At 43.0% G+C, this 25,780-nt stretch overlaps 1 protein-coding gene across 1 annotated transcript in view; it reads right to left on the bottom strand.

The window, feature by feature from the left end:
- Positions 1–641: 641 nt before the first annotated feature.
- Positions 642–25,780, bottom strand: part of ARL3 (ADP ribosylation factor like GTPase 3) — a 61,572-nt gene continuing 36,433 nt past the window's right edge. The window contains exon 6 of the mRNA XM_040361884.1: positions 642–1,700. Within this exon, the coding sequence (XP_040217818.1) occupies positions 1,653–1,700 (48 nt within the window). The 3' untranslated portion in view covers positions 642–1,652. The remainder of the gene's footprint in view (positions 1,701–25,780) is intronic.

Below are 25,780 nucleotides of genomic sequence, written 5' to 3'. Positions count from 1 at the left end.
GAATATTCCATCTTGCCATAGACTGACAGCCTGCAAGACTGGACACTGCACCTGTGCTACCCAGGAGCACTAAAAGGCCAGATTTGGACACACACAGGTTACATGCCTGGTGTGCAAAGGGTCTAAGACGACTGGACTAATGAAATATGTTAGTTACAGCAGTCAATTCGATGCCTTTAAAGGTGAATATCACTTTTAGCACCTACAATATTTTAAAACGTGCATTTAATAAATGTTTGCATTGTTTTCTGCCAAGCACTGCAACCTTGATCAGTGGATCGAGAGTGTAACGCACCAGGCTCCTGCGGACTCGTAACCTCAGCCATAAGGCTCGATTCACACCTATGCATGTTGCTTTTGAGCGTTTTTGCAATGCTTTTTGCAGTGCTTGCTGCATTTTTTGACGTGCGTTTTTACCGCGATTTGCGTTTTTTTTTTTAAGCCAGTAATTTATTTATTTTTACATTTCCTTTAACAACCAGCTATAAACAGGTAAAAAAAAAAAAAAACGCAAATCGCGGCACTTGCGTTTTGGATGCAGGTCCATTGAATTCTATTGCATGCAAAACGCTGCCCTGTCCCTGACCCTTTCCAAAAACGCAGAGGCACAAAAAAGCATTGATGTGAACATGTTCCATAGGAAACTATGTTAAAAAAATTCCCTGCATTTCTGCAAAATGCATAAAAAAAAAGCATTAGTGTGAATGGAGCCTTAGTCAGAAGTACCGGTCTTCAACTATGGGGCTGGAAGGAGTAAACAATGGACGTCAAGTGGGATGATGTCACAGCACTGGTGCTCCACTGAGATCTACGAGTCCCACTACTGCAGTGTCAGATGGGACTTGTAGTCTCTGCATTCCCAGCTCTCTGTGAATAGACAATGCAGCTTTGCAGGTTGAACCATGTATAGCTGAGCCAAATTTATACCCAAACAGTAGCCCATGGGCCTGTAATTGAAGTTGGGGGGGGGGGGGCATGGTGCAGCAGGACCGTTACCAGGTTTCTGGTTTTACCCTAGACATAAGTGTAAAATACAACACAAAATATGAAATTGGCTTTTAAATCTGGTAGCAGTACTAGGGGAAAAAAAAATAACTGTTAGACTTCCTTTAAAGCAACTGAATGCTATCTAGTGTAAATGGACACTACTGTGAATATTATACCTTTGGTCATAAAGGGTAGCTGAAATGTGTTGGTCCCTTTCTATAGAATCTGCGGTAGATTTACACATAACTAGCAATGCCATTTCCCCCAGTCCTTCCACACCTGCAATGTTTGTATAGCGAATAGAGGTCACCTGGGCATTAATACAGAGCAGCTTCTATTTAACAGTATTCCTACATAACCCATGGATGCCAAGAATTCTACAAAAGGCATTCAACAAGTAACCTTTTCTGTACCTACAGTAGATCTTCGGTTACACAGGCGTCTAATATACAACACTACTTTGTTGAATAGTAAATACATGGCGAGTAGGCTAAAAAACAGTGTAGACATGCTTTTGTTTCAGATGAGCTACTGTAGGCCAACAGAGTGCATTTGTGTTGTGTCCTTTGGAAAGGGAGGCGTTTGCTGTGACCTCGGAGTGCTCTGCATGTGAAAATGTCGCGGTAAAAGCAGTCTTGTGCGTTTCCATGGCTCTTCTCAGTTCGTTATTTCTTCTTTGCATTAACGTTTTTGCAGACCCAGTTCATTCCGTCCTAGAGAAAGAGAAGCAGGGAAATCAAACGCCATGTCACATCAGGCTGAAATACACATCCTCCAATATTACTTTCAATTCCAACCAATTCAAAAGCAAACTGCAGATCATTTGCAGATTTTGAGATATGTAGTCGACTTCATGTTAATAATTAGCTAAATGCGTCAAAGTTTAAAAAAACCTTGGGCTAGATTCAGTAAGAAGTTACGTTGGCGTATCTGTTGATACGCCGCGTAACTTCTAGGATGCGCCGGCGTATTTTTTTTCTGTATTCAGAAAGCAAGATACGCCGGAATTTTGCTAAGATATGACTGACGTAAGTCTCTTACGCTGTCGTATCTTGGGGTGCATATCTACGCTGGCCGCTAGTTGGCGCTTCCGTTGATTTCGGTGTAGAATATGCAAATGAGCTAGATACGCCGATTCAGAAACGTATGGACGTCGGCACAGCGTCGAATTTTGCGTCGTTTGCGTAAGTCGTTCGCCAATAGGGCTTTGCGTTTACGTTGAAAGCATTGACTATTTGCAACGTGATTAGGAGCATGCACACTGGGATACGTTCACGGACGGCGCATGCGCCGTTCGTTAGAGACGTCATTTACGTGGGGTCATGTTTTATTTACATAAAACACGACCACCTATTCACAATTTGAATTTGGCGCGCTTACCCCAGCAGATTTACGCTACGCCGCCGTAACTTAGGGCGCAGGTTCTTTGTGAATCCAGCCCCAGCCTCACTAAGTTACGGCGGCGTAGTGTATCTGAGATAAGCTGCGCCCGCACAAACTTACGGCGGGCTATCTGAATCTAGCCCCTTCTTTGTATTCGGTTTGCCCACTGGCAGAGAAAAAAAAACACAAAAGAAGAGTGTTTTTTAGTGTGAAGTGCAGCTACAAAAATTGAAAAGTGGGTGTGACTTGTGAAAAGGAAGGAAGGAAGGGACACCCGCCCCCCCCCCCCCCCCACACAGGAACATAGCTGAGGCTGTCAAATCACAGATTGTGTTCTGGAGCTCCCTCTCCTGTCACCTTTTAATCTCCTGGTGTCAGGAAAGCTTGTCAGAAGTGCCTCATACAGAGGAAGGAGGTAGAAGAGAGAAATTACACTGGATTGAGACAAGTACACGCTTATAGGAGGGATATGCTTTGTTCATATTTAATGTCTGAGGTTTACAACCACTTTTTTTTAGAAATTACTTTTTATTGAGTTTTATAACATGTAAACAAACTAACTCACATACGTGGAAACAGACACTGGTTGAGGTTTACAACCACTTAGAACACAGAACCATTCCGCTACCTACAGTATGTGAACTGAACAGTCTATACTGCCCCTCCCCAATATGGTGCACTCATCCTACTGTGTGTCTACCAGCTGGAGAAAGAAGGATGAGGGGAGGAGGCATTCAGAAAGAGTGCAGGCACATAGAGACAGACTTTTTACAGAGGACAGAAGGAATTGGGCACATAGCGACAGGCTTTCTACAAAGGGCAGAAGGGGACAGGCCAATAGAGACCTGCTTCCTACAGAGGGGGCATGCTAATAGAGGCAGGCTTCTTAAAGCGGGTGGAAGGGGTAGGCACATAGAGAGACTTCCTACAGAGGGCAGGAGTAGGCACAAATAGAGAGACCTCCTACCAAGGGCAGAAGGAGTAGGCACAGGGACGGGCATCCTAAAGTGGGCGGTAGGGGTGAGCACACAGAGCCAGGCCTCCTACAGATGGTGGAAGGGGTGGGCACACAGACTACATGATATCACGATCATGTGCACTGCTCCAATCACGATACAACACTCAAGATTCATTGTGTCTGCCCACTCCAATGCGCATGCATGTACATTAGTATATGCAGGGCTTTTTTTTCAGCGGGAACGCAGTTCCGGCACCTACTGGACTGACTATGTAATGTCAAGGGGTGCTGGGGTGTGCTGCATGGTATTGATGCTCACTGCTGGTGGATCTATTCTAGCTGGAGGGGATCTTTTTTTGCAGGGGGTTCTATTGTTGCTGAAAGAAATCTACTGTTGGGGGAGGGGTCTATTTTTGATGGCTGACAGAGAGTCTATTGATGCTGGCTGTGCAGAGATCTGTTCATGCTGCTGGGAGTCTATTGTTGCTGGGGGAGGGGGGATTTTATTGTGGGTGGTACATTGTTAGGGGGATCTATTGTTGCTGGCTGAAGGGGAAACGAAATTCCATACGAATTACTTAGCACAACAAAATGATACTTGGTTCTGAATTGTCTAAAAGGGGCGGTACTGGGAGGTGGGTAGGGGATGGAACCAAGGGATGTTGCTCGGAGGTGGGTAGGGGTGGAAAAAAACAAGTGACTCTGACAATAGGTGCAGGAACTCCCCTTTTCCGAGAAAAAAAGCCCTGAGTATATGGTTATTGCCGCAGGCGTCAGCCGCTGAGGATGACCACAAAACAACCCTTTTCCTAGTCATGCTCAATTAGCCTATATGCAGTGCTTTTATGAATGGTCCGAGTAAACAGAATTTTACATGTCTGCGCTGAATGTGTTGAGATGTAGGAATTTATCCACATTGGGAACACGCCATGTAGGTAGCTACATCACACAAGTGGGACCATATTAGCGAGCATAGCCACCCTTTCATTTTGTGATATACTATCTGGCATTGCTATTCCCAAGTATCCACATGACTACATATTAAGGTATGGAAAATTATATTATAGATGGAGAGATATAGATATAGATGGATATATATTAGGGCTGCGTAAATTAACGATTAATTCCTCGATACTGCTCCTCTGCTGCCTCGGCCATAGGAAAGGCCGCGACTTCGGCCTAGCTCCCGGAGCGGCGGCCATCTTGGTCCACACGGCGGCAGCCTAGGTGAGGTGGAGAGAGGTCTGTGGATATTACAGTGGGGACTATATATGGTGGTGGTCCGAAAAATGTATGTGTGAGAGAGAGAGAGAGAGAGTTTTTAACCATGCAATGTGCTGCGCTCTTCTAAAAACATACAACTTGAATAATTATTTCTTACAAAACAGTACAACACCTGTTATCATGTGTATACACAATACACCCCAGAAAATATACACCTTGTGCGTTCTATGAACCTCCCCCACTCAGATCATTACTCAGAACACAGGTGTACATGGTAGAGATAACATCCCTGGAACAGTATAAAAGGACTCCTAGTCAGGCAGAGCTGAACCTGATACATGGTAGTGGCCAGCACACAGAACACAGGTGTACACAGCAGATACACATCTCTGAATTATTGCACCAGGTGGAAGTCACCAGGACATCAATGTCTGCAACATTATAAGGCTAGTACTGTATTACAAGCAAATTGCATAAAACGCACTCGGAAGCCAGTATAATGGGTTCAAAATATATATTTTTTCCATTTTCTAATCTATATGGAGCAATAGTAGCTCAGCCATTATGGAGGCGGATGGAAGTAGGAGGTGACAGATGGTGCCTTAGTATAGATATTGCTGTGATAAGGATAATGCTACTAATCGGCCACACAAAATGTATTGAAAGGCTTTATATACCGATAGTTACCTATTTCAGCCTGAGGACTGTTTACACCGGAATGTTGTGCGGGAAACCTGCATTCCGTGTGCATTTCCATGTTTGGAACGTACTGCAGCTGTAGCCTTTCCTGACAAACATTTTGGATTATAAAAACAAATTTAAGACAAACTGGTCACTCTTAAGTCCACATGGTGGAAGAGACCTCCCGAGAATCAGTTAAATACTGATCTCATCTCTGAGACCAAGCTATCTGCATTCCCCATTACCTAGCATTATAATCAATAAAATATCTGTGTTGCACGCATTTTCTCAACTACCACCTCATTGCGGTGAGCGATGTGAGTGCAGAGAAAACTGCTCGAGTATCAGATGTATCTCTGGAATGAAGTCATCCTGTGGCCGTGTAGCTTGATATCCATCTGACCGTATCAACAGCCATCATGCCAAACATGAGACAAGGCCCTTCATTAATTTTCTATGTGGGTTCACTGGCTCGTCCAGAACAGCTGAGACAGCTTAAAACAATAACGATGTGCTGACACCTTCCTCCTACTCGGTGCACTTATTCCATAAACAGCGCTGGCCTCTGGACACAATAAACATGCAACAGCCTTGGCTCATCTATCTATTGTATACACACAGAGCTATTAAACAATATGGCCTGTTCAAACAGCATGAAATCCACCGAGTGCTGTGCATTAGGCTGAGAAAAACAGAGTTATTGGCAGGCGGGCAGCATACAGGGAGAGATGATAGAATGAGAACAGCTTTGGCATTTAAAGGGTCAGACTAACCTTAAGGTTATACTTTAGTTATTGGAAGCTTGTTCTCCCCTTGCTCTGCTCCCACACACATTGTAGTCTTACTCAAGCCTTTAGGCTGAATTCACTTTATGCATATGCAGTAATGCATGTTAACGTCTGTTCATACCACACATAATACATGCATTGCATGTGGAGGTCCACACAAAAATGGAACCTCCGCTGTCCGGATTCCTCCCCCCCTCCAGTGTCACATTTGGCACCTTTCAGGGGGGAGGGGGGAGCAGATACCTGTCTAAGACAGGTATTTGCACCCACTTCTGGGCATTGACCTCCGCTTTATCTGCAGGGGTCTACGTCACATCACGCCCCCCCAGCAATCTTCTGAGAGACGCATGGGTCCCAGAAGACAGCAAGGACCAGTGGCATTGCGCAGCGCAAGTCGCGCATGTGCAGTAGGAAACCAGGAAGTCAAGCCGCAAAGGCCTCACTTCCCGATTCCCTCACCGAAGATGGCGGCGGCGGCAGCATCGGAGAGCTGAGACAGATAAAGGCTTCGGGTGCCGACATCGCGGGCGCGCTGGACAGGCAAGGGTCCTTATTTTAAAAGTCAGCAGCTGCAGTATTTGTAGCTGCCGACTTTAAAAAAAAAAAAATTGGCGGACCTCTGCTTTAAGGGGCATCACATTTATTTCTGATGAATGTGATGACCCCAACCTATGTTAGCGCAGTAAACCAAGCTCTTGACAACACATCACAATGCATAGATGTGAATGGATTCTTCTGATTAGAAAATTCTCAGAAGACTTCACGAGTGCTCAAAAGGTAGAGGACAACTCACCAGAGGTGATTGACCACTTTTTAAGGTAGGTCAAAATGCGCTTTGTTAGATAAACCAGTAAGATCCTGGATAAGACATCACGCACCACGCACGATCAACCTATGACCCCGGAAGTGCATGGTTGATCGTGTGTGTTCCTTGGCCGTAGCCATGTTCTAGGAGGAAGCTGGGCCTGGCAAGTGGGAGAGACTAGGCGAGGCCGGAGAGCCAGTGGAGAGAGGTCTTATCCAGGATCTTGCTGGTTTATCTAACAAAGTGCATTTTGACCTACCTTAAAAAGTGGTCATTCACCTCTGGTGAGTTGCCATCTACCTTTTGAGCACTCGTGGTGAAGTCTTTGGAGAATTTTCTAAATCAGAAGAATCTATTTATTCCTATGGTGTTGGGATTGTCACATTTGGACTTAATAGGTTTGCGATTTTAATTTTTTTCATAATTATTGATTTCTATGTTGAATTCACCAATTTGATTTACAGCGGCAACACCTTTACCTTTGTTTCTTCATGCTATATATATTTTTAAAAAAGGACAGCTACTTCACTAAATCACCACCCCAGGCACCACTACCAGCCACATATTCACCTATAGCTGTGAATACACATGCAGTGCGTTTCAGTAGCCCAAAATGGATCAGATACTTTCTTCTTGTACGTTGAATCTCTTTGAATGCCCATTGGAAATAAATGGGCAGACGCAACGCAATGGGGTCAATTTACTTTATAGTTATAGGCTTTTCACTTGGCAAAAAGTGAAATTTCACATTGCAAGGGAACTTTTCCTTAGCTTTTCAAATAAGGTGAAACTCTGCAAACTTTAATCATCCAATCACATGATTGGGTAATCATTGTAAATTGCATTGTCATCACATTCACTAAGCTGGTGGATTTTCCCATAAAAAGTGAACATGCTTTACTGTAAGAACCCAGTTACACACCGTAGAGTTGATTGTTAACATTAGCTCACTGTAATTTCTATGCAGCAAATCTGATTGGTTTCCAGAACCCCCCCCCCCCCATGTTGCTGATGTTTAGGGGAGAAACAAGAGGCTGATAACTTAGGCTCTGTTCAAATCTAGCAATTTGGGATTGCAGAAGCAAATCGCTGGGGTTCTGCCTGCAATTCACAATTGCACTGAAATGCTGGCAAAAGGCAGCCCACGCATTCATTTTCAATGGTACCCAAGTGCGGTGAGGTTTTGCCTTGAGACAAATTTCACTTTAATTGCAGCGATCAGCACAAAGCTTGCTACCTAAAAGACGCGCCTTCTCCTCCTTTTTGGACCAAAAGCTTTGCTCGATGCTGTTTTGCCACAATCTGTTGTGCGACAATCGCAGCAAGATCACACCACGTTTACGTGCCATTGAAAATGAATGCCACCCACACATGCATGCTGTGTTTTGCCAGTGCAATTTGGAATGCCCGCAATCCCAAGTACCTTGAATCGGATGGGGCTTAAAGCTGACCATACACTGATAAAAATTTGTCTGGCATAGCAGGGACTGGCCAATTTTCAATTAGTGTGTAGGCGGAGATCCCCTGCTTGACAAAAGTCAATTGTTTAATTGGGACATTTAGAATTTTTTTTGCAACGATCAGTGACTGCAGCCAATCAGCTGCAGCCACTTTAGTCATACATATGTGAAAACACTCAACAAAATATGAGCTATTTCTCCATCAGCAGCTGTCAGTTGCAGGAACGGGTACAAATACAGCAGGTAGCCTATTAATTCACAGGCACAGACACATTATCCTGGGGGTCCGCTTTGGGGGTTGTGCAGAGAAAACTGCAATAAAGAATCGAACTTCTGCAATGGGCAAAGCAGACTATTCTTTCAGACATTTTCATAGATGAGGCTGCTGAAAAGAGTGTGTGAAAGGCTGGACAGGCAAGCCTGAACTCTACAGAATTTTAATCTGCAAGCCATGCCGGCATCCCACACAGTGATATGATCAGAGTGAAATATTTTGCTGAGACATCAGAGCAATATCCTGCTTACAGTGTAAAAATAGCCTCACCACCGAGGGATCATGAATTGTAGGGAAAGGGGTACTCAAAAATATATTATATGCAGTCCCTATAAAATATAGACTATAAAAATGTCCTTCCACTGATGTATTGAGACTTGAATAAACCCAACAGGCCAAGTACTGCTTTATACTTAACCAGTTCCCACCCAGGCCAAGTCTGACATTTCTCCCCTACATGTAAAAATCTGGATTTTTTTTTTTGCTAGAAAGTTTATTACCCTCAAATATTATATACCGGTATTTTTTTTTAGCAGAGACCCTACAGAATAAAACACTATAATATCTAACTATTTGTAAAATATAAAAGATGATGTTATGCAAAATAAATAGATACCCAACATGTCATGCGTTATAATTGTGTCCACCTGTGAAACGGCGCCAAACTACAGTACTTGGGCTTAACCACTTAAGGACCAAGCCTCTTTCTAAGATTTGGTGTTAAAAACTTTTTTTTTGCTAGAAAATTACTTGGAACCCCCAAATATATATTTTACATTTTTCTAACACCCTAGACTCCAGTGGTCATCAACCCTGTCCTCAGGGCCCACTAATAGGCCAGGTTTGAAAGATAACTAAAATGTGAATAAAGTTATTCAGCGCCAATAATAGTAATTAAAAATAAAGTAATAAAAAGCTGCTGCTCAAAGGCAATTAGTGATTGCAATGTATGAAAGGTGTGTATAGAGGGCGCTGAACTATAGGTTAATAACACACAATGAAAATGTATCCCCTATAATTGTGCAAATAAGGAAATTATAACAATAATAACTTCAATATATACTATAAAATCAATTAATAGATAATGAATAATTTCAGTGCTACAATAATAGCAGTGATAATTAAGTGTCTCTATGACACGTAGTCCCAATCTGTGAGTAACAGTGAAATTATTGATCCAATCTTCTTAACCGCTGTACTCTTGTTTTAAGTGATAATGCCACCACCACGCTTACTGTTTCTTCTTTCACCCAAAAACGCGCTGAAGAAAATGGATGCGCTTACCAGAAGTATTTGACTACTTTACCGAAAAAGATAGTCAAATAAAGCTTTAGCAGGATTGTGCCTGCACACATGCTGACAGGATAATGACTTGTATGACCTCGTTCCCGGCGTTCCAGGAAAGATATATAAAAAACCTAAGGAAGATCCAATAGTGTAATACTGATTTATTTGTAAAAAAAAATACATAGAAAACGGAACAGCCAAATGGCCTCTTACTTTAAAAGTGCCTCCCGGCACTGGGGCTGCAGACACGTCACCGCTATAGTTGCGGTTAGTAGTTTGGGGCGGCTGGATCTGTTGCTACCACCGTAGCAAACGTACAGGTCCCCGGCTGCTAGCTCAACAGGTCGGAGAGGACGTCACGTGACAAGGCACCGCCGCGACGTACGTTTCGTTGGTTAACGTCTTCAGGGGGCGTATAATTTGCTGCTCAGTGATTGCAGTATTCTAGTCTGCATCTCAAGGTAATACATAAAATCTGGCCCGTTAGTGGGCCCTGAGGACAGGGTTGATGACCACTGCCCTACAGAATAAAATGGCGGTTGTTGCAATACTTTGTCACACCGTATTTGCGCAGCGGGCTTGCAAGCGCACTTTTTTTCTAAAAATTTAACTTTTTTAATAAAAAAATGAAAAAAAAAACCCAGTAAAGTTAGCCCCTTTTTTTTATATTGCGAAAGATAATGTTACACCAAGTAAATTGATACCCAACATGTCACGCTTCAAAATTGCGTCCTTTGGTCAAACTTTTACCCTTAAAAATCTTCATAGGCGAGGTTTAAAAAAAAAAAAAAAAAATGTATACAGGTTGCATGTTTTGAGTTACAAAGGAGGTCTAGGGATATAATTATTGCTCCTTGCTCTACCTTTTGTGGCGATACCTCACATGTGTGGTTTGAGCACAGTTTTCACATGCGGGCGCTGCTCACGTATGCGTTTTGCTTCTGCTCGTGAGCTCGACGGGGCGTGTTTAAAAAAAAAAACTTTTTTTCTCATTTTACCATTTATTTTTTATGACAGGACCTCTTAAATAAGAGTTCTGGGGTCAAAAAAGACTTCAGATCTCATATTTACACTAAAATGCAATAAAATAAACTGTCATTTGAAAAATAAAAATAAATAAATAAATAAAGTCCCTTTTAAGAGCTTTGGGCGGAAGTGACAAGTTGCTGTTATTAGTCCGTCTCCCTCCTAGCTGTTGAATTTGCCACGGACAGAAGCTGGAAGGTCAGATCTCACAATTAGATTTAAACTGACCATACACAGATTGAAATGTATCCGTTTCAGCACAGACTGGCCCCATTTCCATCCATTTATCATTGACAGCTTGAATTGGACTGATCCCAGCAATTAGTGGTGTGGTCCATACTGTGGCTGATGCTGCACTAGTAGTCCATGGGCATATACTGGCCGTTTACTAGACATTTTCCTGCATTCATCTGTTGTATGTGATATCACAGAAGGAACTGAGCAGAAGACACCTACAGTCTTCCAATTTACCCAAGCAGGGCAAAGTTTAGCACGTTTGTGCTATAAAGCATGATGCAATCTATCACAAGAGACAGAAAAGATTTTCTGCCTCTACAATTTTCCAGTCAGTAGCAATGGCACAATTGGAATCCTAAACAAAGTTGATACGAATGCTGGCCATTCATGGATCGGAATGGAATTTCGATCCATGTATGGCTGCTCCCCCCGTTCATTAGAAGTAGATCTGAGCCATCAATTGACCTCTCACAAACAGGACTGCTGGAAAATTTCCGTTTAATCGGCACTGCAACCAATAGGTTGCGGTACCGATCAGCAGGAGAGTCTCCCCGCTGTCAGAATACAAAGACACATTGGTAAGATTTCCTGCATCCACATGAGTGGAAGAGGGAGGGGGGGAAATTGGGTCCGTTTTAAGGGCCAGTTCACACAGACGCTGTTCGGTTCAGTTCCGTGTGCTTTTTTTCTGCACTAAAAATGCATGCACAGTGTTTTCCATGTATTCCAATGGCTCTAGTTCACACCATGCAGTCAGTTTCCGGTCAGTTTCTGCACAGGAAACTGACTGCATGGTGTAAACTAGAAAAAAAACACACTGAATGGTACTGCGTCTGGTGTGAACTGGCCCTAAGGGGGGGCAGCTTAAGGAGGAACCCAGCATGGATGCCAAGTGCTCATACAATTGGCTTTCTATGCTCCATTTTTCCTGACCCCTTTTTTCAATCTAGCGGGAATGGAGAGGAATTTGTCAAAGACAGAGCAGTGATTTTTTTATTTTTTATTACCTTTAGCCTTCTCTGGAAAAAAAAAAATACAAATTCTCCACTTAGTCTCTAAACAGTGACATAATAATTTTTTATATATATCAAAGGTGTGGCAGGCAAGAAGATAATAAAGACTTAAAACACAAAAGGGAATACAAGGGAGGTGGGTAGAGAAAAAAAAAAAAACAAGTTAATAAATTAACATGGACACAAAACGTACTGAAAAGTAACTACAAAAACTTTAAAATTAATCTGACCTGGACAAAAAATGTGATTAACAATACTGTTGAAGTGAAAAGTATGTGTTTGTTTTTATACAGATCCCTTTGGGGTCCTATGGATCCGGTGTTATACAAAGACTCAAGATCAAGTTTAAGCTCCAACTCTATAATTTAAAGGCCTATTTGCATTTAAGCCTTAAAGTTATATTTAAAAAGGTGTGCGTGTATATTATATATATACATACACACACACACACACACACACACACACACACACACACACACAGTATATTTTTTTTAAATACCAAACATGTTATACTTACCCACTCCTCTTCTGATTGTCCCCATAGCAAGCTGCTTTCTATGGGGGCACGCCTGCGTCCCGCTGTGTGTCCATAAGATACACAGAACAGGGCTCTGCACTGCCCCTGCTCCCTCCTCACTGGCCGTGATAGACAGCAGCAGGAGCAAATGGCTCACTCTGCTGTCTCTCTGTCAATGAGAAGGCAGAGACCAGGGAGATCAGCCACTCTCGTGCACATCACTGGCTCGAGATCGGGCTTGGTTAAAAGGAGTGGAAACCTTTGTGTTTTTTCACCTTAATGCATCCTATGCCACCTTGCACTGTCCGGCCCCCCAGCCCCCTGTTTTACTTACCTGAGCCCTGAATTTCAGTGGGTGTGATCCCGTGTTGCTCTCTCCACTGCTTCTCGATTTTTTTCATTGGATAGATAGATAGCACAGCCACTGGTTTACGCTGCGGTCAATCAAATCCAATGACGTGGGGCTGAGTCATACACTCAGTGGCTATTGACGCTGACTGTATGACACGGGAGCGCGCCGGCAAGGTAACCCCCTCGGGGGAGGAGCCACGTAAGCCGCCGAGGGACCCCAGAAGAGAACGATCGGGGGCCAAACATGACATGCATGTTATTTATTTTTCTAAAGTGAACCTTTACTGTCACTTTAAGCATTTGGGGGGTTGGTGTGTTGAGCTGGGGGAGCATGAAGGTAAAAAAACCTTCAGACTTTAGAACCACTTTAACCTTGAATCTGACTTATACCTATAGGTAAGCCTATAATAAGGCTTACCTATAGGTACTATAGATATCTTCTAAACCGGCACCAGTTAGGTGAGATATACTATATATGCAGCCGATGATTTCATCGACGCATGCGCTCTGAAGGAACAGCTACCCAAGGCCTTTCCTTCAGAATCCTATCCGATCGTGTGTACGAGGCTTTAGATACCAGAGCCTTCATTTTTCTTAGTGAGGTTCTGTTATTGCACAGACAAATGATAAGTTTGCAGGGTTTACTTCTAACGTAGAGAGAAGTCAAAGCACTGTGTAAAAGATTGTGCCTAGGAGAAAATGGCACAGGGGAATAAAGAGAAATTTAAAGACTAACGAGATATGCTATATATATATATATATATATATATATATATATATATATATATATATATACACACACACACACACACACACACACACACACACACACATATATATATATACACACACACACACACACACACACACATACACACACAGTCCTTGTACTTCCGCAGTGTTTTCACACTGGCATTTTTTTTAACCAGATCAGGTTCACGTTATGATATACTTTCCATTCTTTGGGCTTTTAAAACGGCAAATGAATTCAGGACAATTTCATTTTGGTGATTTCGTTTTGTCCTGCTTCGTATTTTTAATGGCCAGAAATCACAATTTTAAAATATAAAAAGTGTTGCCTATTAGGAAGAAAGAGGAACACAAAGAAAATGAAGCAGAATAAGCTCACACTTTAAACTTCATGGAGCAAAGACTGCAAAGAGACTAGCAAGCCAAATGACAGGCAGAAATGGGCCTCTCCAGAGCGCTCTCTGCTGCCATCTAGTGGCGAATAAAGCTGATGTTCCTAAGCTACAAAAGCAAACCATAGCAACCAGCCAGGGCGAGAGACACAGAGAGATGGGGAAGATTCATGTGGGAGGAATTGGGATTGATGGTGTTAATTTTCTGCGGCTGTCTCCTACTATTCGGGTATGATAGGGAGGAAACTGAGGCCTGGCAAAGACAGGCTTCCCTTAGATAACCTGATAGGAATACTGGAGCAGGAAAGGAAAGGGAGGGGGCAGCCCCACTGGCAATGAAGGAAGGATGGATTTACAGAGGTCAGATGGAAGAGGCAGCTGTGAAAGTGTGGAAAGCAGAATTCTGAACTAGATATTAAAGCAAGAATCTCATCTGCAGCTATGGTGTATATGTAGGGAGTGCACAGAGCTAGCCGTTCCCCATTATAGGCCTGCAATGGATTTTACTTGACACGCAGCGCATGCAACACCTCCCAGGAGGTCAGCAGAGCCAGATTCTTAAAAGGAAATTGGTATAGTTTTTTTTTTTTTTTAGTGAATGCATGTTTTGCGTTATTATTGCGGTGTTCACGTTAATGCTGAACTCCAGTAAATTAGACAACCCCCCACCATGCAATGCAAGGATTCAATGTTTATTTGGTCTAGGGATGCAGTGATAAGGTGCAATACGTTCCCCTCCAACCATGCGACCAGTCCAGCGCTGCTGCATCCGAAAGCACTTCTGGCCCCGGATGCTAGTTTGCCTCCTCCTCAGGTTAATTGCCCTGAATTGTATGTGAAGACGCTGAAGGACTGCCCATAGCCTGGTGCCCAGGGCAGAAGAGAACCACAATGGAGTGGGGGATAGGGCAATTGGTACACCTTATCCCCGCACCCCTCGATTAAATGAGCACTTTTGAAACTTTGCTGAGCGGGGAGGAAGGCCACTGCAAAAGTAGATTATATCCAATTCCAGTTCAGCTTTAACTACTTTAGCTCCGGAAGGTTTTACCCCCCCCTTCCTGACCAGGCCATTTTTTTGCGATGCTGCACTGCGTTAATTTAACTGACAATTGCGCGTTTTTTTGCGACGCTCTACCCAAATAAAATTTACACAAATAGAGCTTTCTTTTGGGGGTATTTGATCACCTCTTCGGTTTTTATTTTTTGCGCTATAAACAAAAAAATAAAAAATAAAAACGCACACACATACTTTTTGCAAAAGAAAATAAAAAATCCAATATAAAAATAAAAATGTAACAATCAAGTTTCTTAATGAATTTAAGCCAATATGCATTCTGCTACGTATTTTTGGTAAAAAAAATAAATCCCAATAAGTGTATATTGATTGGTTATAGTGTCTATAAACCATGATAGATTTAGGGACTTTTTATTAAATTGTTTTAATATTTTTTACTAGTGATAGCGGAGATCAGCAATTTTTAGCACGACTGCGACATTGCGGTGGACAAATCTGACACTGAGTGACACGTTTTGGGGATCAGCGACACCAATACAGTGATCAGTGGTTAAAAAAAAAAAAACGTCACTGTATAAAAAAACACGGGCAGGGAAGGGGTTAACATCAAGGGCAATCAAAGGGGTTAAATGTGTGCCTAGTGGGTGCTTTCTAACTGAGGGAGGTGCTTTGACTAAAGAAAAACAAAAATCTGTGTTTCTGCTAAGCAAAAACACAAGATCTTCTTTTTCTCCTATGGCAGAACGGCGGTCTGCCTTGTTTACATAGGCAGACCGCCGTTCTGCCTCTCTCGAAAGGATCATTGGGTCTGCCTGACCTGCTGATTAGTTCCTGCTGTCCAATCACAGCGGGAGCGCCCCAGACCAAGAAGAAATCATACAGGTATGTGATTTTGCGCTCAAGAGTCGCCCTGCCGCAGTATATGTATGTGGGGCGGTCCTTATGCGGTTAAAGTATATCAAAACATTGCCTTGCCATACATCTATGGTGCTTGTTTTAGATCTCTTGCCTCCAATTTTTGTTTATTTCAAGCTGGTAGTTCTGTACCACCACTAGGTCTCCCTAAGCAGGAGCAGCATTGTCACACTAGATAAAAATCACTCACAAGGTGCTCTTGTACACAGATGTGGTGATGTGCAGTGTGTCTGCAGGCCGTTAGTTTATAGTAAGGGGTGTCCACAGGAGAGGGCTTCACCCCCCCCCCCCCCAGCACCACCCAAAACCCCATCATCAACAGCCGTGGCACAAGGTCATGTAATCCCGTGCCCACAGCTTTGTTATATGGCTATGCTGCTTGTGTACAAACATGGAGTGGAGAAATACACCTCTGTGCCATACTTCAAAGACCAAAAAAGGAAGCTTAGAATGGAAAATGTAAGTCAGATGGTTCTATTTATGGAATATCCTTTACTATTACTGATCCATTATTGAGGGCCTATTTGGAATATCCTTTACTAGTACTGATCTATTATCGAGGGTCTAGTTATACTTTAAAAGTACATTTTTAATAGGACTTGCATTTTTTACGAGCTTGCTCGTCCATATTTCTGCTTTTGCATCAAAGAGAAACTTTTACCTCCCTTTCTTAATTTGTTTTCCCGTCACCCTTTCTCATTGTCGGCTAAATTTTCTGGATGCTCATACATCCAGCCAGGGCTTTTTTCCTCAGACAATAGGTGCAGGAACTCCCCTTTTCCGAGTCACTTGTTTTCTCTGCTCCTACCCATTTCCGAGCAATGTCCCTTGGTTCCATCCCCTACCCCCCTCCCAGTACCACCCCTTTTAGACAATACAGAACCAAGTATAATTTTGTTGTGCCAAGTCAATTGTATGGAATTTGGTTTCCCCTTCAGCCAGCAACAATAGATCCCCCTAACAATGTACCACCCACAACAAAATTCCCCATCCACAGATCTCCGCACAGCCAGCATTAATAGACTCTCTGGCAGCCATCAACAATAGACCCCTCTCCCAACAGTAGATTTCCTTCAGAAACAACTGACCCCCCAGCAACAATAGGTCCCCCGCCAGCAACATTAGACCTCCTCAGCAACAATAGACTCCCTGCAAAAATAGATGCCCTCCAGCTACAAAAGATCTGTCAGCAGTGAGCATCAATACCCTGCAGCACACCCCAGCACCCCTTGACATTACATAGAGTCAGTCCAGAAGGTGCCGGAACTGCGTTCCCCCGCGTTCCCGATAAAAAAAGCCCTGCATCCAGCATGGTCTGCTGTAATCCACTGCAAACTGGGTCCCATGCCACCATTCGCTGTGTACATCATTGATAGCCAGCTGTCTCTTCCTAGTTCTCGCTTTCGGTCCCTTGATGATGCACCATAGCACACGTGCAATGCATGGTAGATGGGCCCCAAAGCCTCCTGTGATCCATGACATGACTAACAAAGGAGGGTGCAGGCAGCACAGCTATGTTATTCTTGCCTACGCGAGAAAACAAGGGCCAGCCATTTAAAAAAAAAAAAAATATCTGGAAAAAAAAGTAATAAAGCAATATTTTTTTAGAAAGTAAAAGGGGAGTTAAGATCTGTTGAAAATCGGCTACTAGAGGGGGTTTTGGTTCTGTGTCGCTCTTAAGTCAGCCACACAGAATGCATTGTTTAGCATGTGCATTGTGAGAAGATGTAGTAAACTACAGCCTTGGTGTAGTACTACAAATCAGGAATCAGAGCCTGCATATGTAATGACAAAAAATGGCTGCCCCCATGTACATACTGTATGCATAGGCGTGCGCACAGATTCCCCCTACTACCCTGGCTCCCCCCTAAAGTGCCAACAGCTTCCCTCCTCATCCGACAGCTGTTGCTGCAAGGATGTTTTGGGATGAGTGGAGGAAGGGTCGGTAAATATGTAATTGACCATCCCCTTCCCTTTCTGAATGAACATCGTGAGTAATCAGTAGTGTGTGTTTGAGCTTTGGGGCGCACACCCTAATGAAATAGACTGCGCACACCTATGACTGTATGCAATTACATACTATACACAATAACAGTGTTTATAAAAGAATAACACATTTTATACAAGTATTTACATCAAGCTAATCTCTATTGTATGCTATTTAGAAAATGGTAAAGATTGTAAATTACCTTTTAGAGAAATAATTATTAAGTAAATCTACAATGTAAAGATGTTTACTAACATTGGTATGTGACAATAATGTTTGAGTTGAGGGGGGGGGGGGGGGATCTAAAAACACAAAAGATGTATCTTGTAAGGTAAGTAGCATGGTATCTATAACTTATTTTATGGCCTTGGATGTCATAGAAAGCATGCCAAGAAAAGTAAATATCAATGGATGGGGTCACATTCATTAAGTCCTTTTAAATTTAGAAGGTGGCTCCAAAACAATTTGGTCTGGTCATAAACGCTCACAAGTCTGGGGATGATGGAAGTTTTTTGTGCCTACTATTGCAATTGATCCTTTATTACATTACTAACACACACACACACACACACACACACACACACAGATAATGTAAAGTTGTGCAGTTCTCCAATGACTGCTGTGGCATTATGAGATGTATTCCTCTATGGCTGGCCACAGCAGACAGGTCTCTTAGATATAAGGATGCATCATGAGAGATCGGCCCATTGACACTGACACTGATTTTGTTTACTCGACTCAAGCGATATTACATTTTAGCAACAGCAGACAGACAATCTTTCAAGAATTGCAGACATTTTTCAATATGCCTGTGTGATCCTGGTTCCTACAGCGATATGTAGGTTATTCTTCCAATGGAAATAAACAGATAGCAATTGACATCTGTGAAAAATACTACTGCGACAATCCATTGAAGAACAACCAACCTAAACTGTGTTAATTAAAAAATTTAAGTAAACACTGCACGTTGTAAACGAGTTCCATTTTATTTTTTTTAAGGAATTCTACTTTCCATCTTTTTTATTTTTTTTCATCCTTTCGTTCATCCAAGTATCTCCTCCTCACTTTCTGGCTACATACATGCATTACAGGGACAGCTGCATTACATTTCTCAAGGTGAGTTAGCGTATAATGAAACGGTCACTTGTAGTTTCCGTCGATAACCCATGTTACAGGGTGACAAAGTAAATGCACAAATGGGCCTCTTGTCACCCTACAAGAGGAAGTACCTGAACAATGACCTTCATGGCAAGATCACTAATGATTATTTTAACCACTTGCCGACCGCTTACGCCAATATTCGTCAGCAAAGTGGCATGGCTGCGCAAAATCATGTAGGGGTACGTCGCTATTTTAAGAGCCGCCAGAGGGCCCATGTGTGTGCCCGGTACGATCGCGCGCACGAGCAGCAGCGCGGGGGTTTGTGTGTGTAAACACACAAATACCTGGGCTGTCAGAGGAGAGAAGACAGATTGTGTGTTTCTACCAATTTGAAACAGCGATCTGTCATCTCTCCTAGTTAGTCCCATCCTTACACAGTTAGAACACAGTAAGGGAACACACACACATAACCCCTTGTGTTAACCCCTTCCCTGCCATTGACATTTATACAGTAATCAGTGCATTTTTATAGCACTGATCGCTCTATCAATGTAAATAGTCCCAAAAAATTATCAAACGTGTCCGCCGCAATGTCGCATTCACGATAAAAATCACAGATTGCTGCCATTACTACCAATTAGAAAATCATAATAATAAAAATGCCAACAATCACACTCAGGGGACTCGGGAGTGGCTTTCCGGGCACAGTATGTTCCCATTTGGGGTGCCGGGAGAGCCTCACCGGGATCCTGGAACAGGCAATCTAGCAGTATGAGTGTTCAGCCGAGAAGGCAGTAAAAGGATTCTTTACCCTCACTACCATACCACTGCTTTTCTTTTCTGCGAGATTGTAGGCTCGTATAATGCCCTGTGAGATTTTTTAATTCCATGCATGTCTGTTTTAAACAAATAAAATATTTGAAAGAAAAAAAAAAAAAAATAATATAACTTGCGCAAACCAAACAATATACGCTTATTGGGATTTTTTTTATCTTTTTATCAAAAATATGTACAAGAATACATATTGGCCTAAACAGAGAAAGATTATATATATTATATATATATATATAGAGATAGATAGATAGATAGATAGATAGATAGATAGATAGATAGATAGATAGATAGATAGATAGATAGAGGTAATATTATAAATATTGCTTTTATTTTCTTCAAAATTGTTGCTCTTTTTGTTTATAGTGCAAAAAAATAAAAAACGCAGAGGTGATCAAATACCACCAAAAGAAAGCTCTATTTGTGGGGGGGGGGGGGAATCCTTCTGGGGCTGAAGTGGTTAATGAAAGCTGCCCATTAAAATATTCCAAAAAGGATTTTTGAATTTACATTTCAACATTGTTAAAGTGTTAAAAAGTATGAGATTTTAGCGATTGGGCTTACATTAATTTTGTGCTCAGTCTTTAGGCAAGCGGTGACACAGATATGGAAAAGCATAGGGTTTGCTTTACTAAAAGGAACAAATACTATTCTCTGAGCTTGGTGAATAAGATGAAGCCGTTTTAAATTCAGCAAGTCAATCGCACTAGCAATTTATTTATTTTTTATTTCCCTTGCATATTAATTTTTTAAGAAAACACAGGTTTGCCTTAATTGGCAACATTTACTTTGCATAGAGGATAGCCTCTACTTCAGTAAATCAAGCCCATCATCTTGAAATCAGCAAAGATGGTTTCACAATTCCTTACAATTGGGTAGTCCTCAGCACAGTCCAGAACCAGACAAATTTCAGCACTATTGAAACCTGTAATTAGGTCTTAGGCCTCGTACACACGATAGGTTAAGCAGAGGACAACGGTCTGAAGGACCGTTTTCATCGGTCAAAACCGATCGTGTGTGGGCCCCATAGGTTATTTAACCTTAGGTTAAAAAAAAAAGCCAACTTGCTTTAAAATTAACCTATGGATTGCTAACCGATAGGTCAAAACCGATCGTTAGTAGGCACAACCATCGATTAAAAACCCGCACATGCTCAGAATCAAGTCGACGCATGCTTGGAAGCATTGAACTTCGTTTTTTTCAGCACGTCGTTGTGTTTTACGTCACCACGTTCTGACACGATCTTTTTTTAACCTATGGTGTGTAGGCGTGACGGACCATCAGTCAGCTTCATCGGTTAACCCAAGACAACGGTCCTTCAGACTGTTGTCCTCTGGTTAACCTATCGTGTGTACAGGGCTTTAGTCAGGCCATAGATGATGCAAGTTTCTTTCCTGCAACCACGGGTTGCAGGAAAGAAGTTCTCTTGATCCTCCCATCAACACTGGCTCCCATGCAGCCATTGTGTTCTCTCAGTGGTAGAGGGCACGGGAAGCTGTCCCTGCTGGGAGAACACATTGATTATTGCTATAGCTCCTGGCAATAATTGCATATAAAAATCTGAACTGCTGATTGTATCAAGATCGTTGCGTCCACTTGGGTACAATCGAATCTGCCCATAGATAGTTGGAATCTTGGCCCGTCCCTGCTGAACCAGTGGAGATTTGAACCGTCTATCGTTGACTTTAAATCAAGAAGAAACAAAGGAGGGAGCTGCGGTGGCTCAACGCGATTGGCACTGCACTGACAAGCCATTCACCTCTGCAGCTAGGGGTTCGGATCCTGGTCTCGGCTACATGTGAACTGAGTTTGGTGGTCTCAGCCCGGCTCCCGGTGGGTGTGCTATGCGAGGTAAGCCTGCGCTTAGTACGCCCACCCCCTCCTACAAAAACCACCACACTCACACGCACTCGAAATTGGGTTAACATGCACGCACTTTGACCATGCAGTCTCTAAAAAGAGAGGCGAAGGACTAACGGGGCTGGTTGAGCGGGCTAGATCCTCTCACTCCCTTATAGGGAGTCCCTCTGCCCCGTTGGGCTTCAAAGCGGAGCAGGTAGGGCGGGCTGTGTGGGAGGGCCCCCTCACACACCCGCCATTGCCACCCGGGGCATGGAGAAAGGTGGCAGATTGCCTCTGGGGGAGGCCTGCCTACTCCCAACTCCTGCAGTCCGGCTCCTCTCTCGAGTACACGCACAAAATACACTAAAAAAAAAAAAAAAAAAAAAAGAAACAAAGGAACAGTTTGAAAAACCTCAATAGAAGCTTGAACCTCCACCTGCTAAAAATGCAAATTATAAAAAATAAATGCATCTAAAATGTTTTTTATATATATATAACACATATATTACATACACATCTTCGATTGTAAGCTCTAAGGAGCAGTCCCCTCCTGTATTCAATTGTATTGTAACTGTACTGTCTGTCCCCATGTTGTAAAGCGCTGCACAAACGGTTGGCACTATACAAATCCTGAATAATTATTATTATTATTATTATTATTATACACATACACACACACACTTTTCTAGTTCTGACCTTAAAAAAAAAAAACTTTGTTCAAATCTCCTATAAAATTCTCTTCTAAAAAGCTTCATCTATTCCAAGCACAGACATAACAGGCCTTGCTGCCATTGTCTTGCTAGCTTCAAGACCCCCTCCAAATTATTACGAGCTACAATTGGTTAATGCACGACCGCAACTTGTCAGCAAATACCTTTTCAATGTAAAACAGTTTGCAATAAGCAAATATCTGCTAAGGACGGTCAGATGGCTGCAAGTGATGGGCCTCAGGGCCGATTCTCCAGATATCCTTATTACAGCAACAATCAGCACTGCTGCATCTTCCAGCTGCCCACTGGGGCCAATAAGAGGTCTCTAGTCATAGCTGGAATAGAGAGCGCAGCACAGTCTCTATTATAATATTGCTACTTTAAAACAGAGGACGCTTATGAAAAATGCATAGTGCCAGAGAGCAGTGATTAAAATGCCGAGCTGTATATATTTTTCATCACAACCCTTTATCAATATGGTAAACCTATTTGGAGCTCAAAGACAGACTGTGTGTGAAAACGGGAAGGGGGAGATGAGGGGGGGGGGGAGAAAGGGAGGGGGGGACACGCAGAGACAGCTGTGGAGCCAGCTAAAGTCAGAGGCAGTTCAAGGAACAGAATGAAGGGACGGGGGATCAAAAATGTGAAAAGTGGATCTGCTGGATGAGAGAGGGTGAAGGGGACGAGGACACATATTCACCAAGACTGTATTAGAAATAAGCATATAACAGAGGGAGGAGGCAGGATATCTTCAGAGGGACATCGGGGGAAAAAATGCATCCTTGAGGCTGAGAAGAGTCAGAAAAACAGGAAACAGCAGTAAGACAGTGACACACAGATCACTAGAGCCCAGAGGGGAGAACGCCAGATGCTGGGAAGGCTACAGAGAAGAGAAGAGAGCACAATGAGGCTCAAGAGGAGATCCACTATAGTCATGATATGGCCATCAAGTTTTCTGGTGTAACGTCAAGCTTAGATTGACACAATAGTCCCAACCAAATACACTATTTCACAGGAGTACACCCCTCACATTTTTGTAAAGATTTTATTATATCTCTTCATGTGACAACACTGAAGAAATGACACTTTGCTACAATGTAAAGTAGTGAGTGTACAGCTTGTATAACAGTGTAAATTTGCTGTCCCCTCAAAATAACTCAACACACAGCTATTAATGTCTAAACCGCTGGTAACAAAAAAGTGAGTACACCCCTAGGTGAAAATGTCCAAATTGGGCCCAAACCTTCCATTTGAGGATGCCCCACAGATGCTCAATAGGGTTTAGGTCTGAAGACATGCTTGGCCAAACCATAACCTTTACCCTCAACTTCTTTAGCAAGGCAGTGGTTGTCTTGGAGGTGTGTTTGCGGTCGTTCTCATGTTGGAATACTGCCCTGCGGCTCAGTCTCTGAAGGGAGGGGATCATTGCCTGCTTCAGTATGTCACAGTACATGTTAGCATTCATGGTTCCCTCAATGAACTGTTGTTCCCCAGTGCCAGTTTCCTGTCGAGAAATGCCCCCTATCGAAAAATGCCCGGCTGGAACTGAGCATGCGCCACGCAATACGGAGCCGCCACACATCTGAATTTACAATCAGCTGTATTTTACATGCTCCCGATGCTCGTGCAAGGGGCAGATTTGTTCATGATGGGCGGGTGTGAGGAGCGGATGTCTACATGAAGGGGGGCGCATTTTTTAATGATGGGCAGTGCTGCCAACATGGGGGCGGAATTTTTTATGAAGCTGTAACACATCTCCTAAACAAACACGTAGGAAGAATAGCAGAGAAATATTTGTTTAGGAGATGTGTTTCAGCTTAATGAAAAATTCCGCCCCCATGTAGCACTGCCCATCATTAAAAAATATGTTTCATGTATACATCCGCCCCGTTGCAGACTTGCACGAGCAACGGGAGTGTGTGGCACAATGTCGGCTATTGTGTGCAGGCACCATCTACAGCCGATCGTAAATTCAGCCGTTTGACGGCTCCGTACTGCACATGCGCAGTTCCGGCTGGGCAATTTTCGATAGGGGGCATTTCTCGACAGACCACTGGCAGCACTCGTGGCTCCAGGCAATGACACTCCCACCACCATGCTTGACTGTAGGCAAGACACGCTTGTCTTTTTCTCATCAGACCACAGGACACTCAACTTCTTTGGTCGACCATGGCAAGGCCTGTTCTGAGTGGAACCTGTCCTGGTAAACTGCTGTATGGTCTTGGCCACCGTGCTGCAGCTCAGTTTCAGGGTTTTGGCAATCTTCTTATAGCCTAGGCCATCTTCATGTAGAGCAACAATACTCTTTTTTCCGATCCTCAGAGTTCTTTGCCATGAGGTGCCATGTTGAGCTTCCAGTGACCAGTATGAGAGAGTGAGAGCGATAACACCAAATTTAACACACCTGAGACACCAACGAGTGTCACCGGGGAGGAAAAATGGCTAATTGGGCCAAATTTGGACATTTTCCCTTTGTTGCCAGTGGTTTAGACATTAATGGCTGTGTGTTGTTATTTTGAGGGGACAGCAAATTTACACTGTTATAGCTGTACACTCACTACTTTACATTGTAGCAAAGTGGCATTTATTCAGTGTTGTCATTTGAAAAATTATAATAAAATATTTACAAACATGTGAGGGGTGTACTTACTTTTGTGAGATACTGTAAGTGTTTGCAGGAGGGGAAATGCAAACAAGTTATACACCAAAATACAACAGCTCAGATTCCAGATACACAGGTCTGTTCCAAATGCAAATGCATTTGTTTCAACTGAAAGCTGTAAGATTTAGGGTGATCACAATTTGTAATCTGATCTCATTGAAATTTTGACTAAAACTATCGCACTTGACTCCTTCTCCATCAGCATGTACTCTGAGCAGACACACTAAAGCCTAGTACACATGGGCCGAACGTTGGGTGACATCGGCCAGTTCAATAGAAACCAGCTGACATTTGGCCCATGTGTATAGCCGTTTGACATCTGGCAATGGCCGAAAAAGCTCAGACGACCGACTCCCAGCCATTGTGACCGGAGTGGTTGGGCGGGGGCGCCCCCCTGTCAGGACCCAATAGCACAGCAGGGGAGATCGTGGCACTAAACACTGGATTGTTAGTACAGCAGGTTCGACCTGAGCCGTAATTTTTTTTTTGTTTTTGTTTTTTCTCGTTCAGTTGGGTTTTTTTTTTTTTTTAGTGTGTACGAGGCTTAATGCCCCTTTTCCACTAGAAGCAGGGAATCTGAA

This window comes from Rana temporaria, chromosome 8 (genome assembly GCF_905171775.1).
Source record: "Rana temporaria chromosome 8, aRanTem1.1, whole genome shotgun sequence".
Classification (NCBI taxonomy): Eukaryota; Metazoa; Chordata; class Amphibia; order Anura; family Ranidae; genus Rana; species Rana temporaria.
The sequence above is the reverse complement of the archived record's forward strand: the minus strand, read 5'-3'. Positions and strand labels throughout refer to the sequence as shown.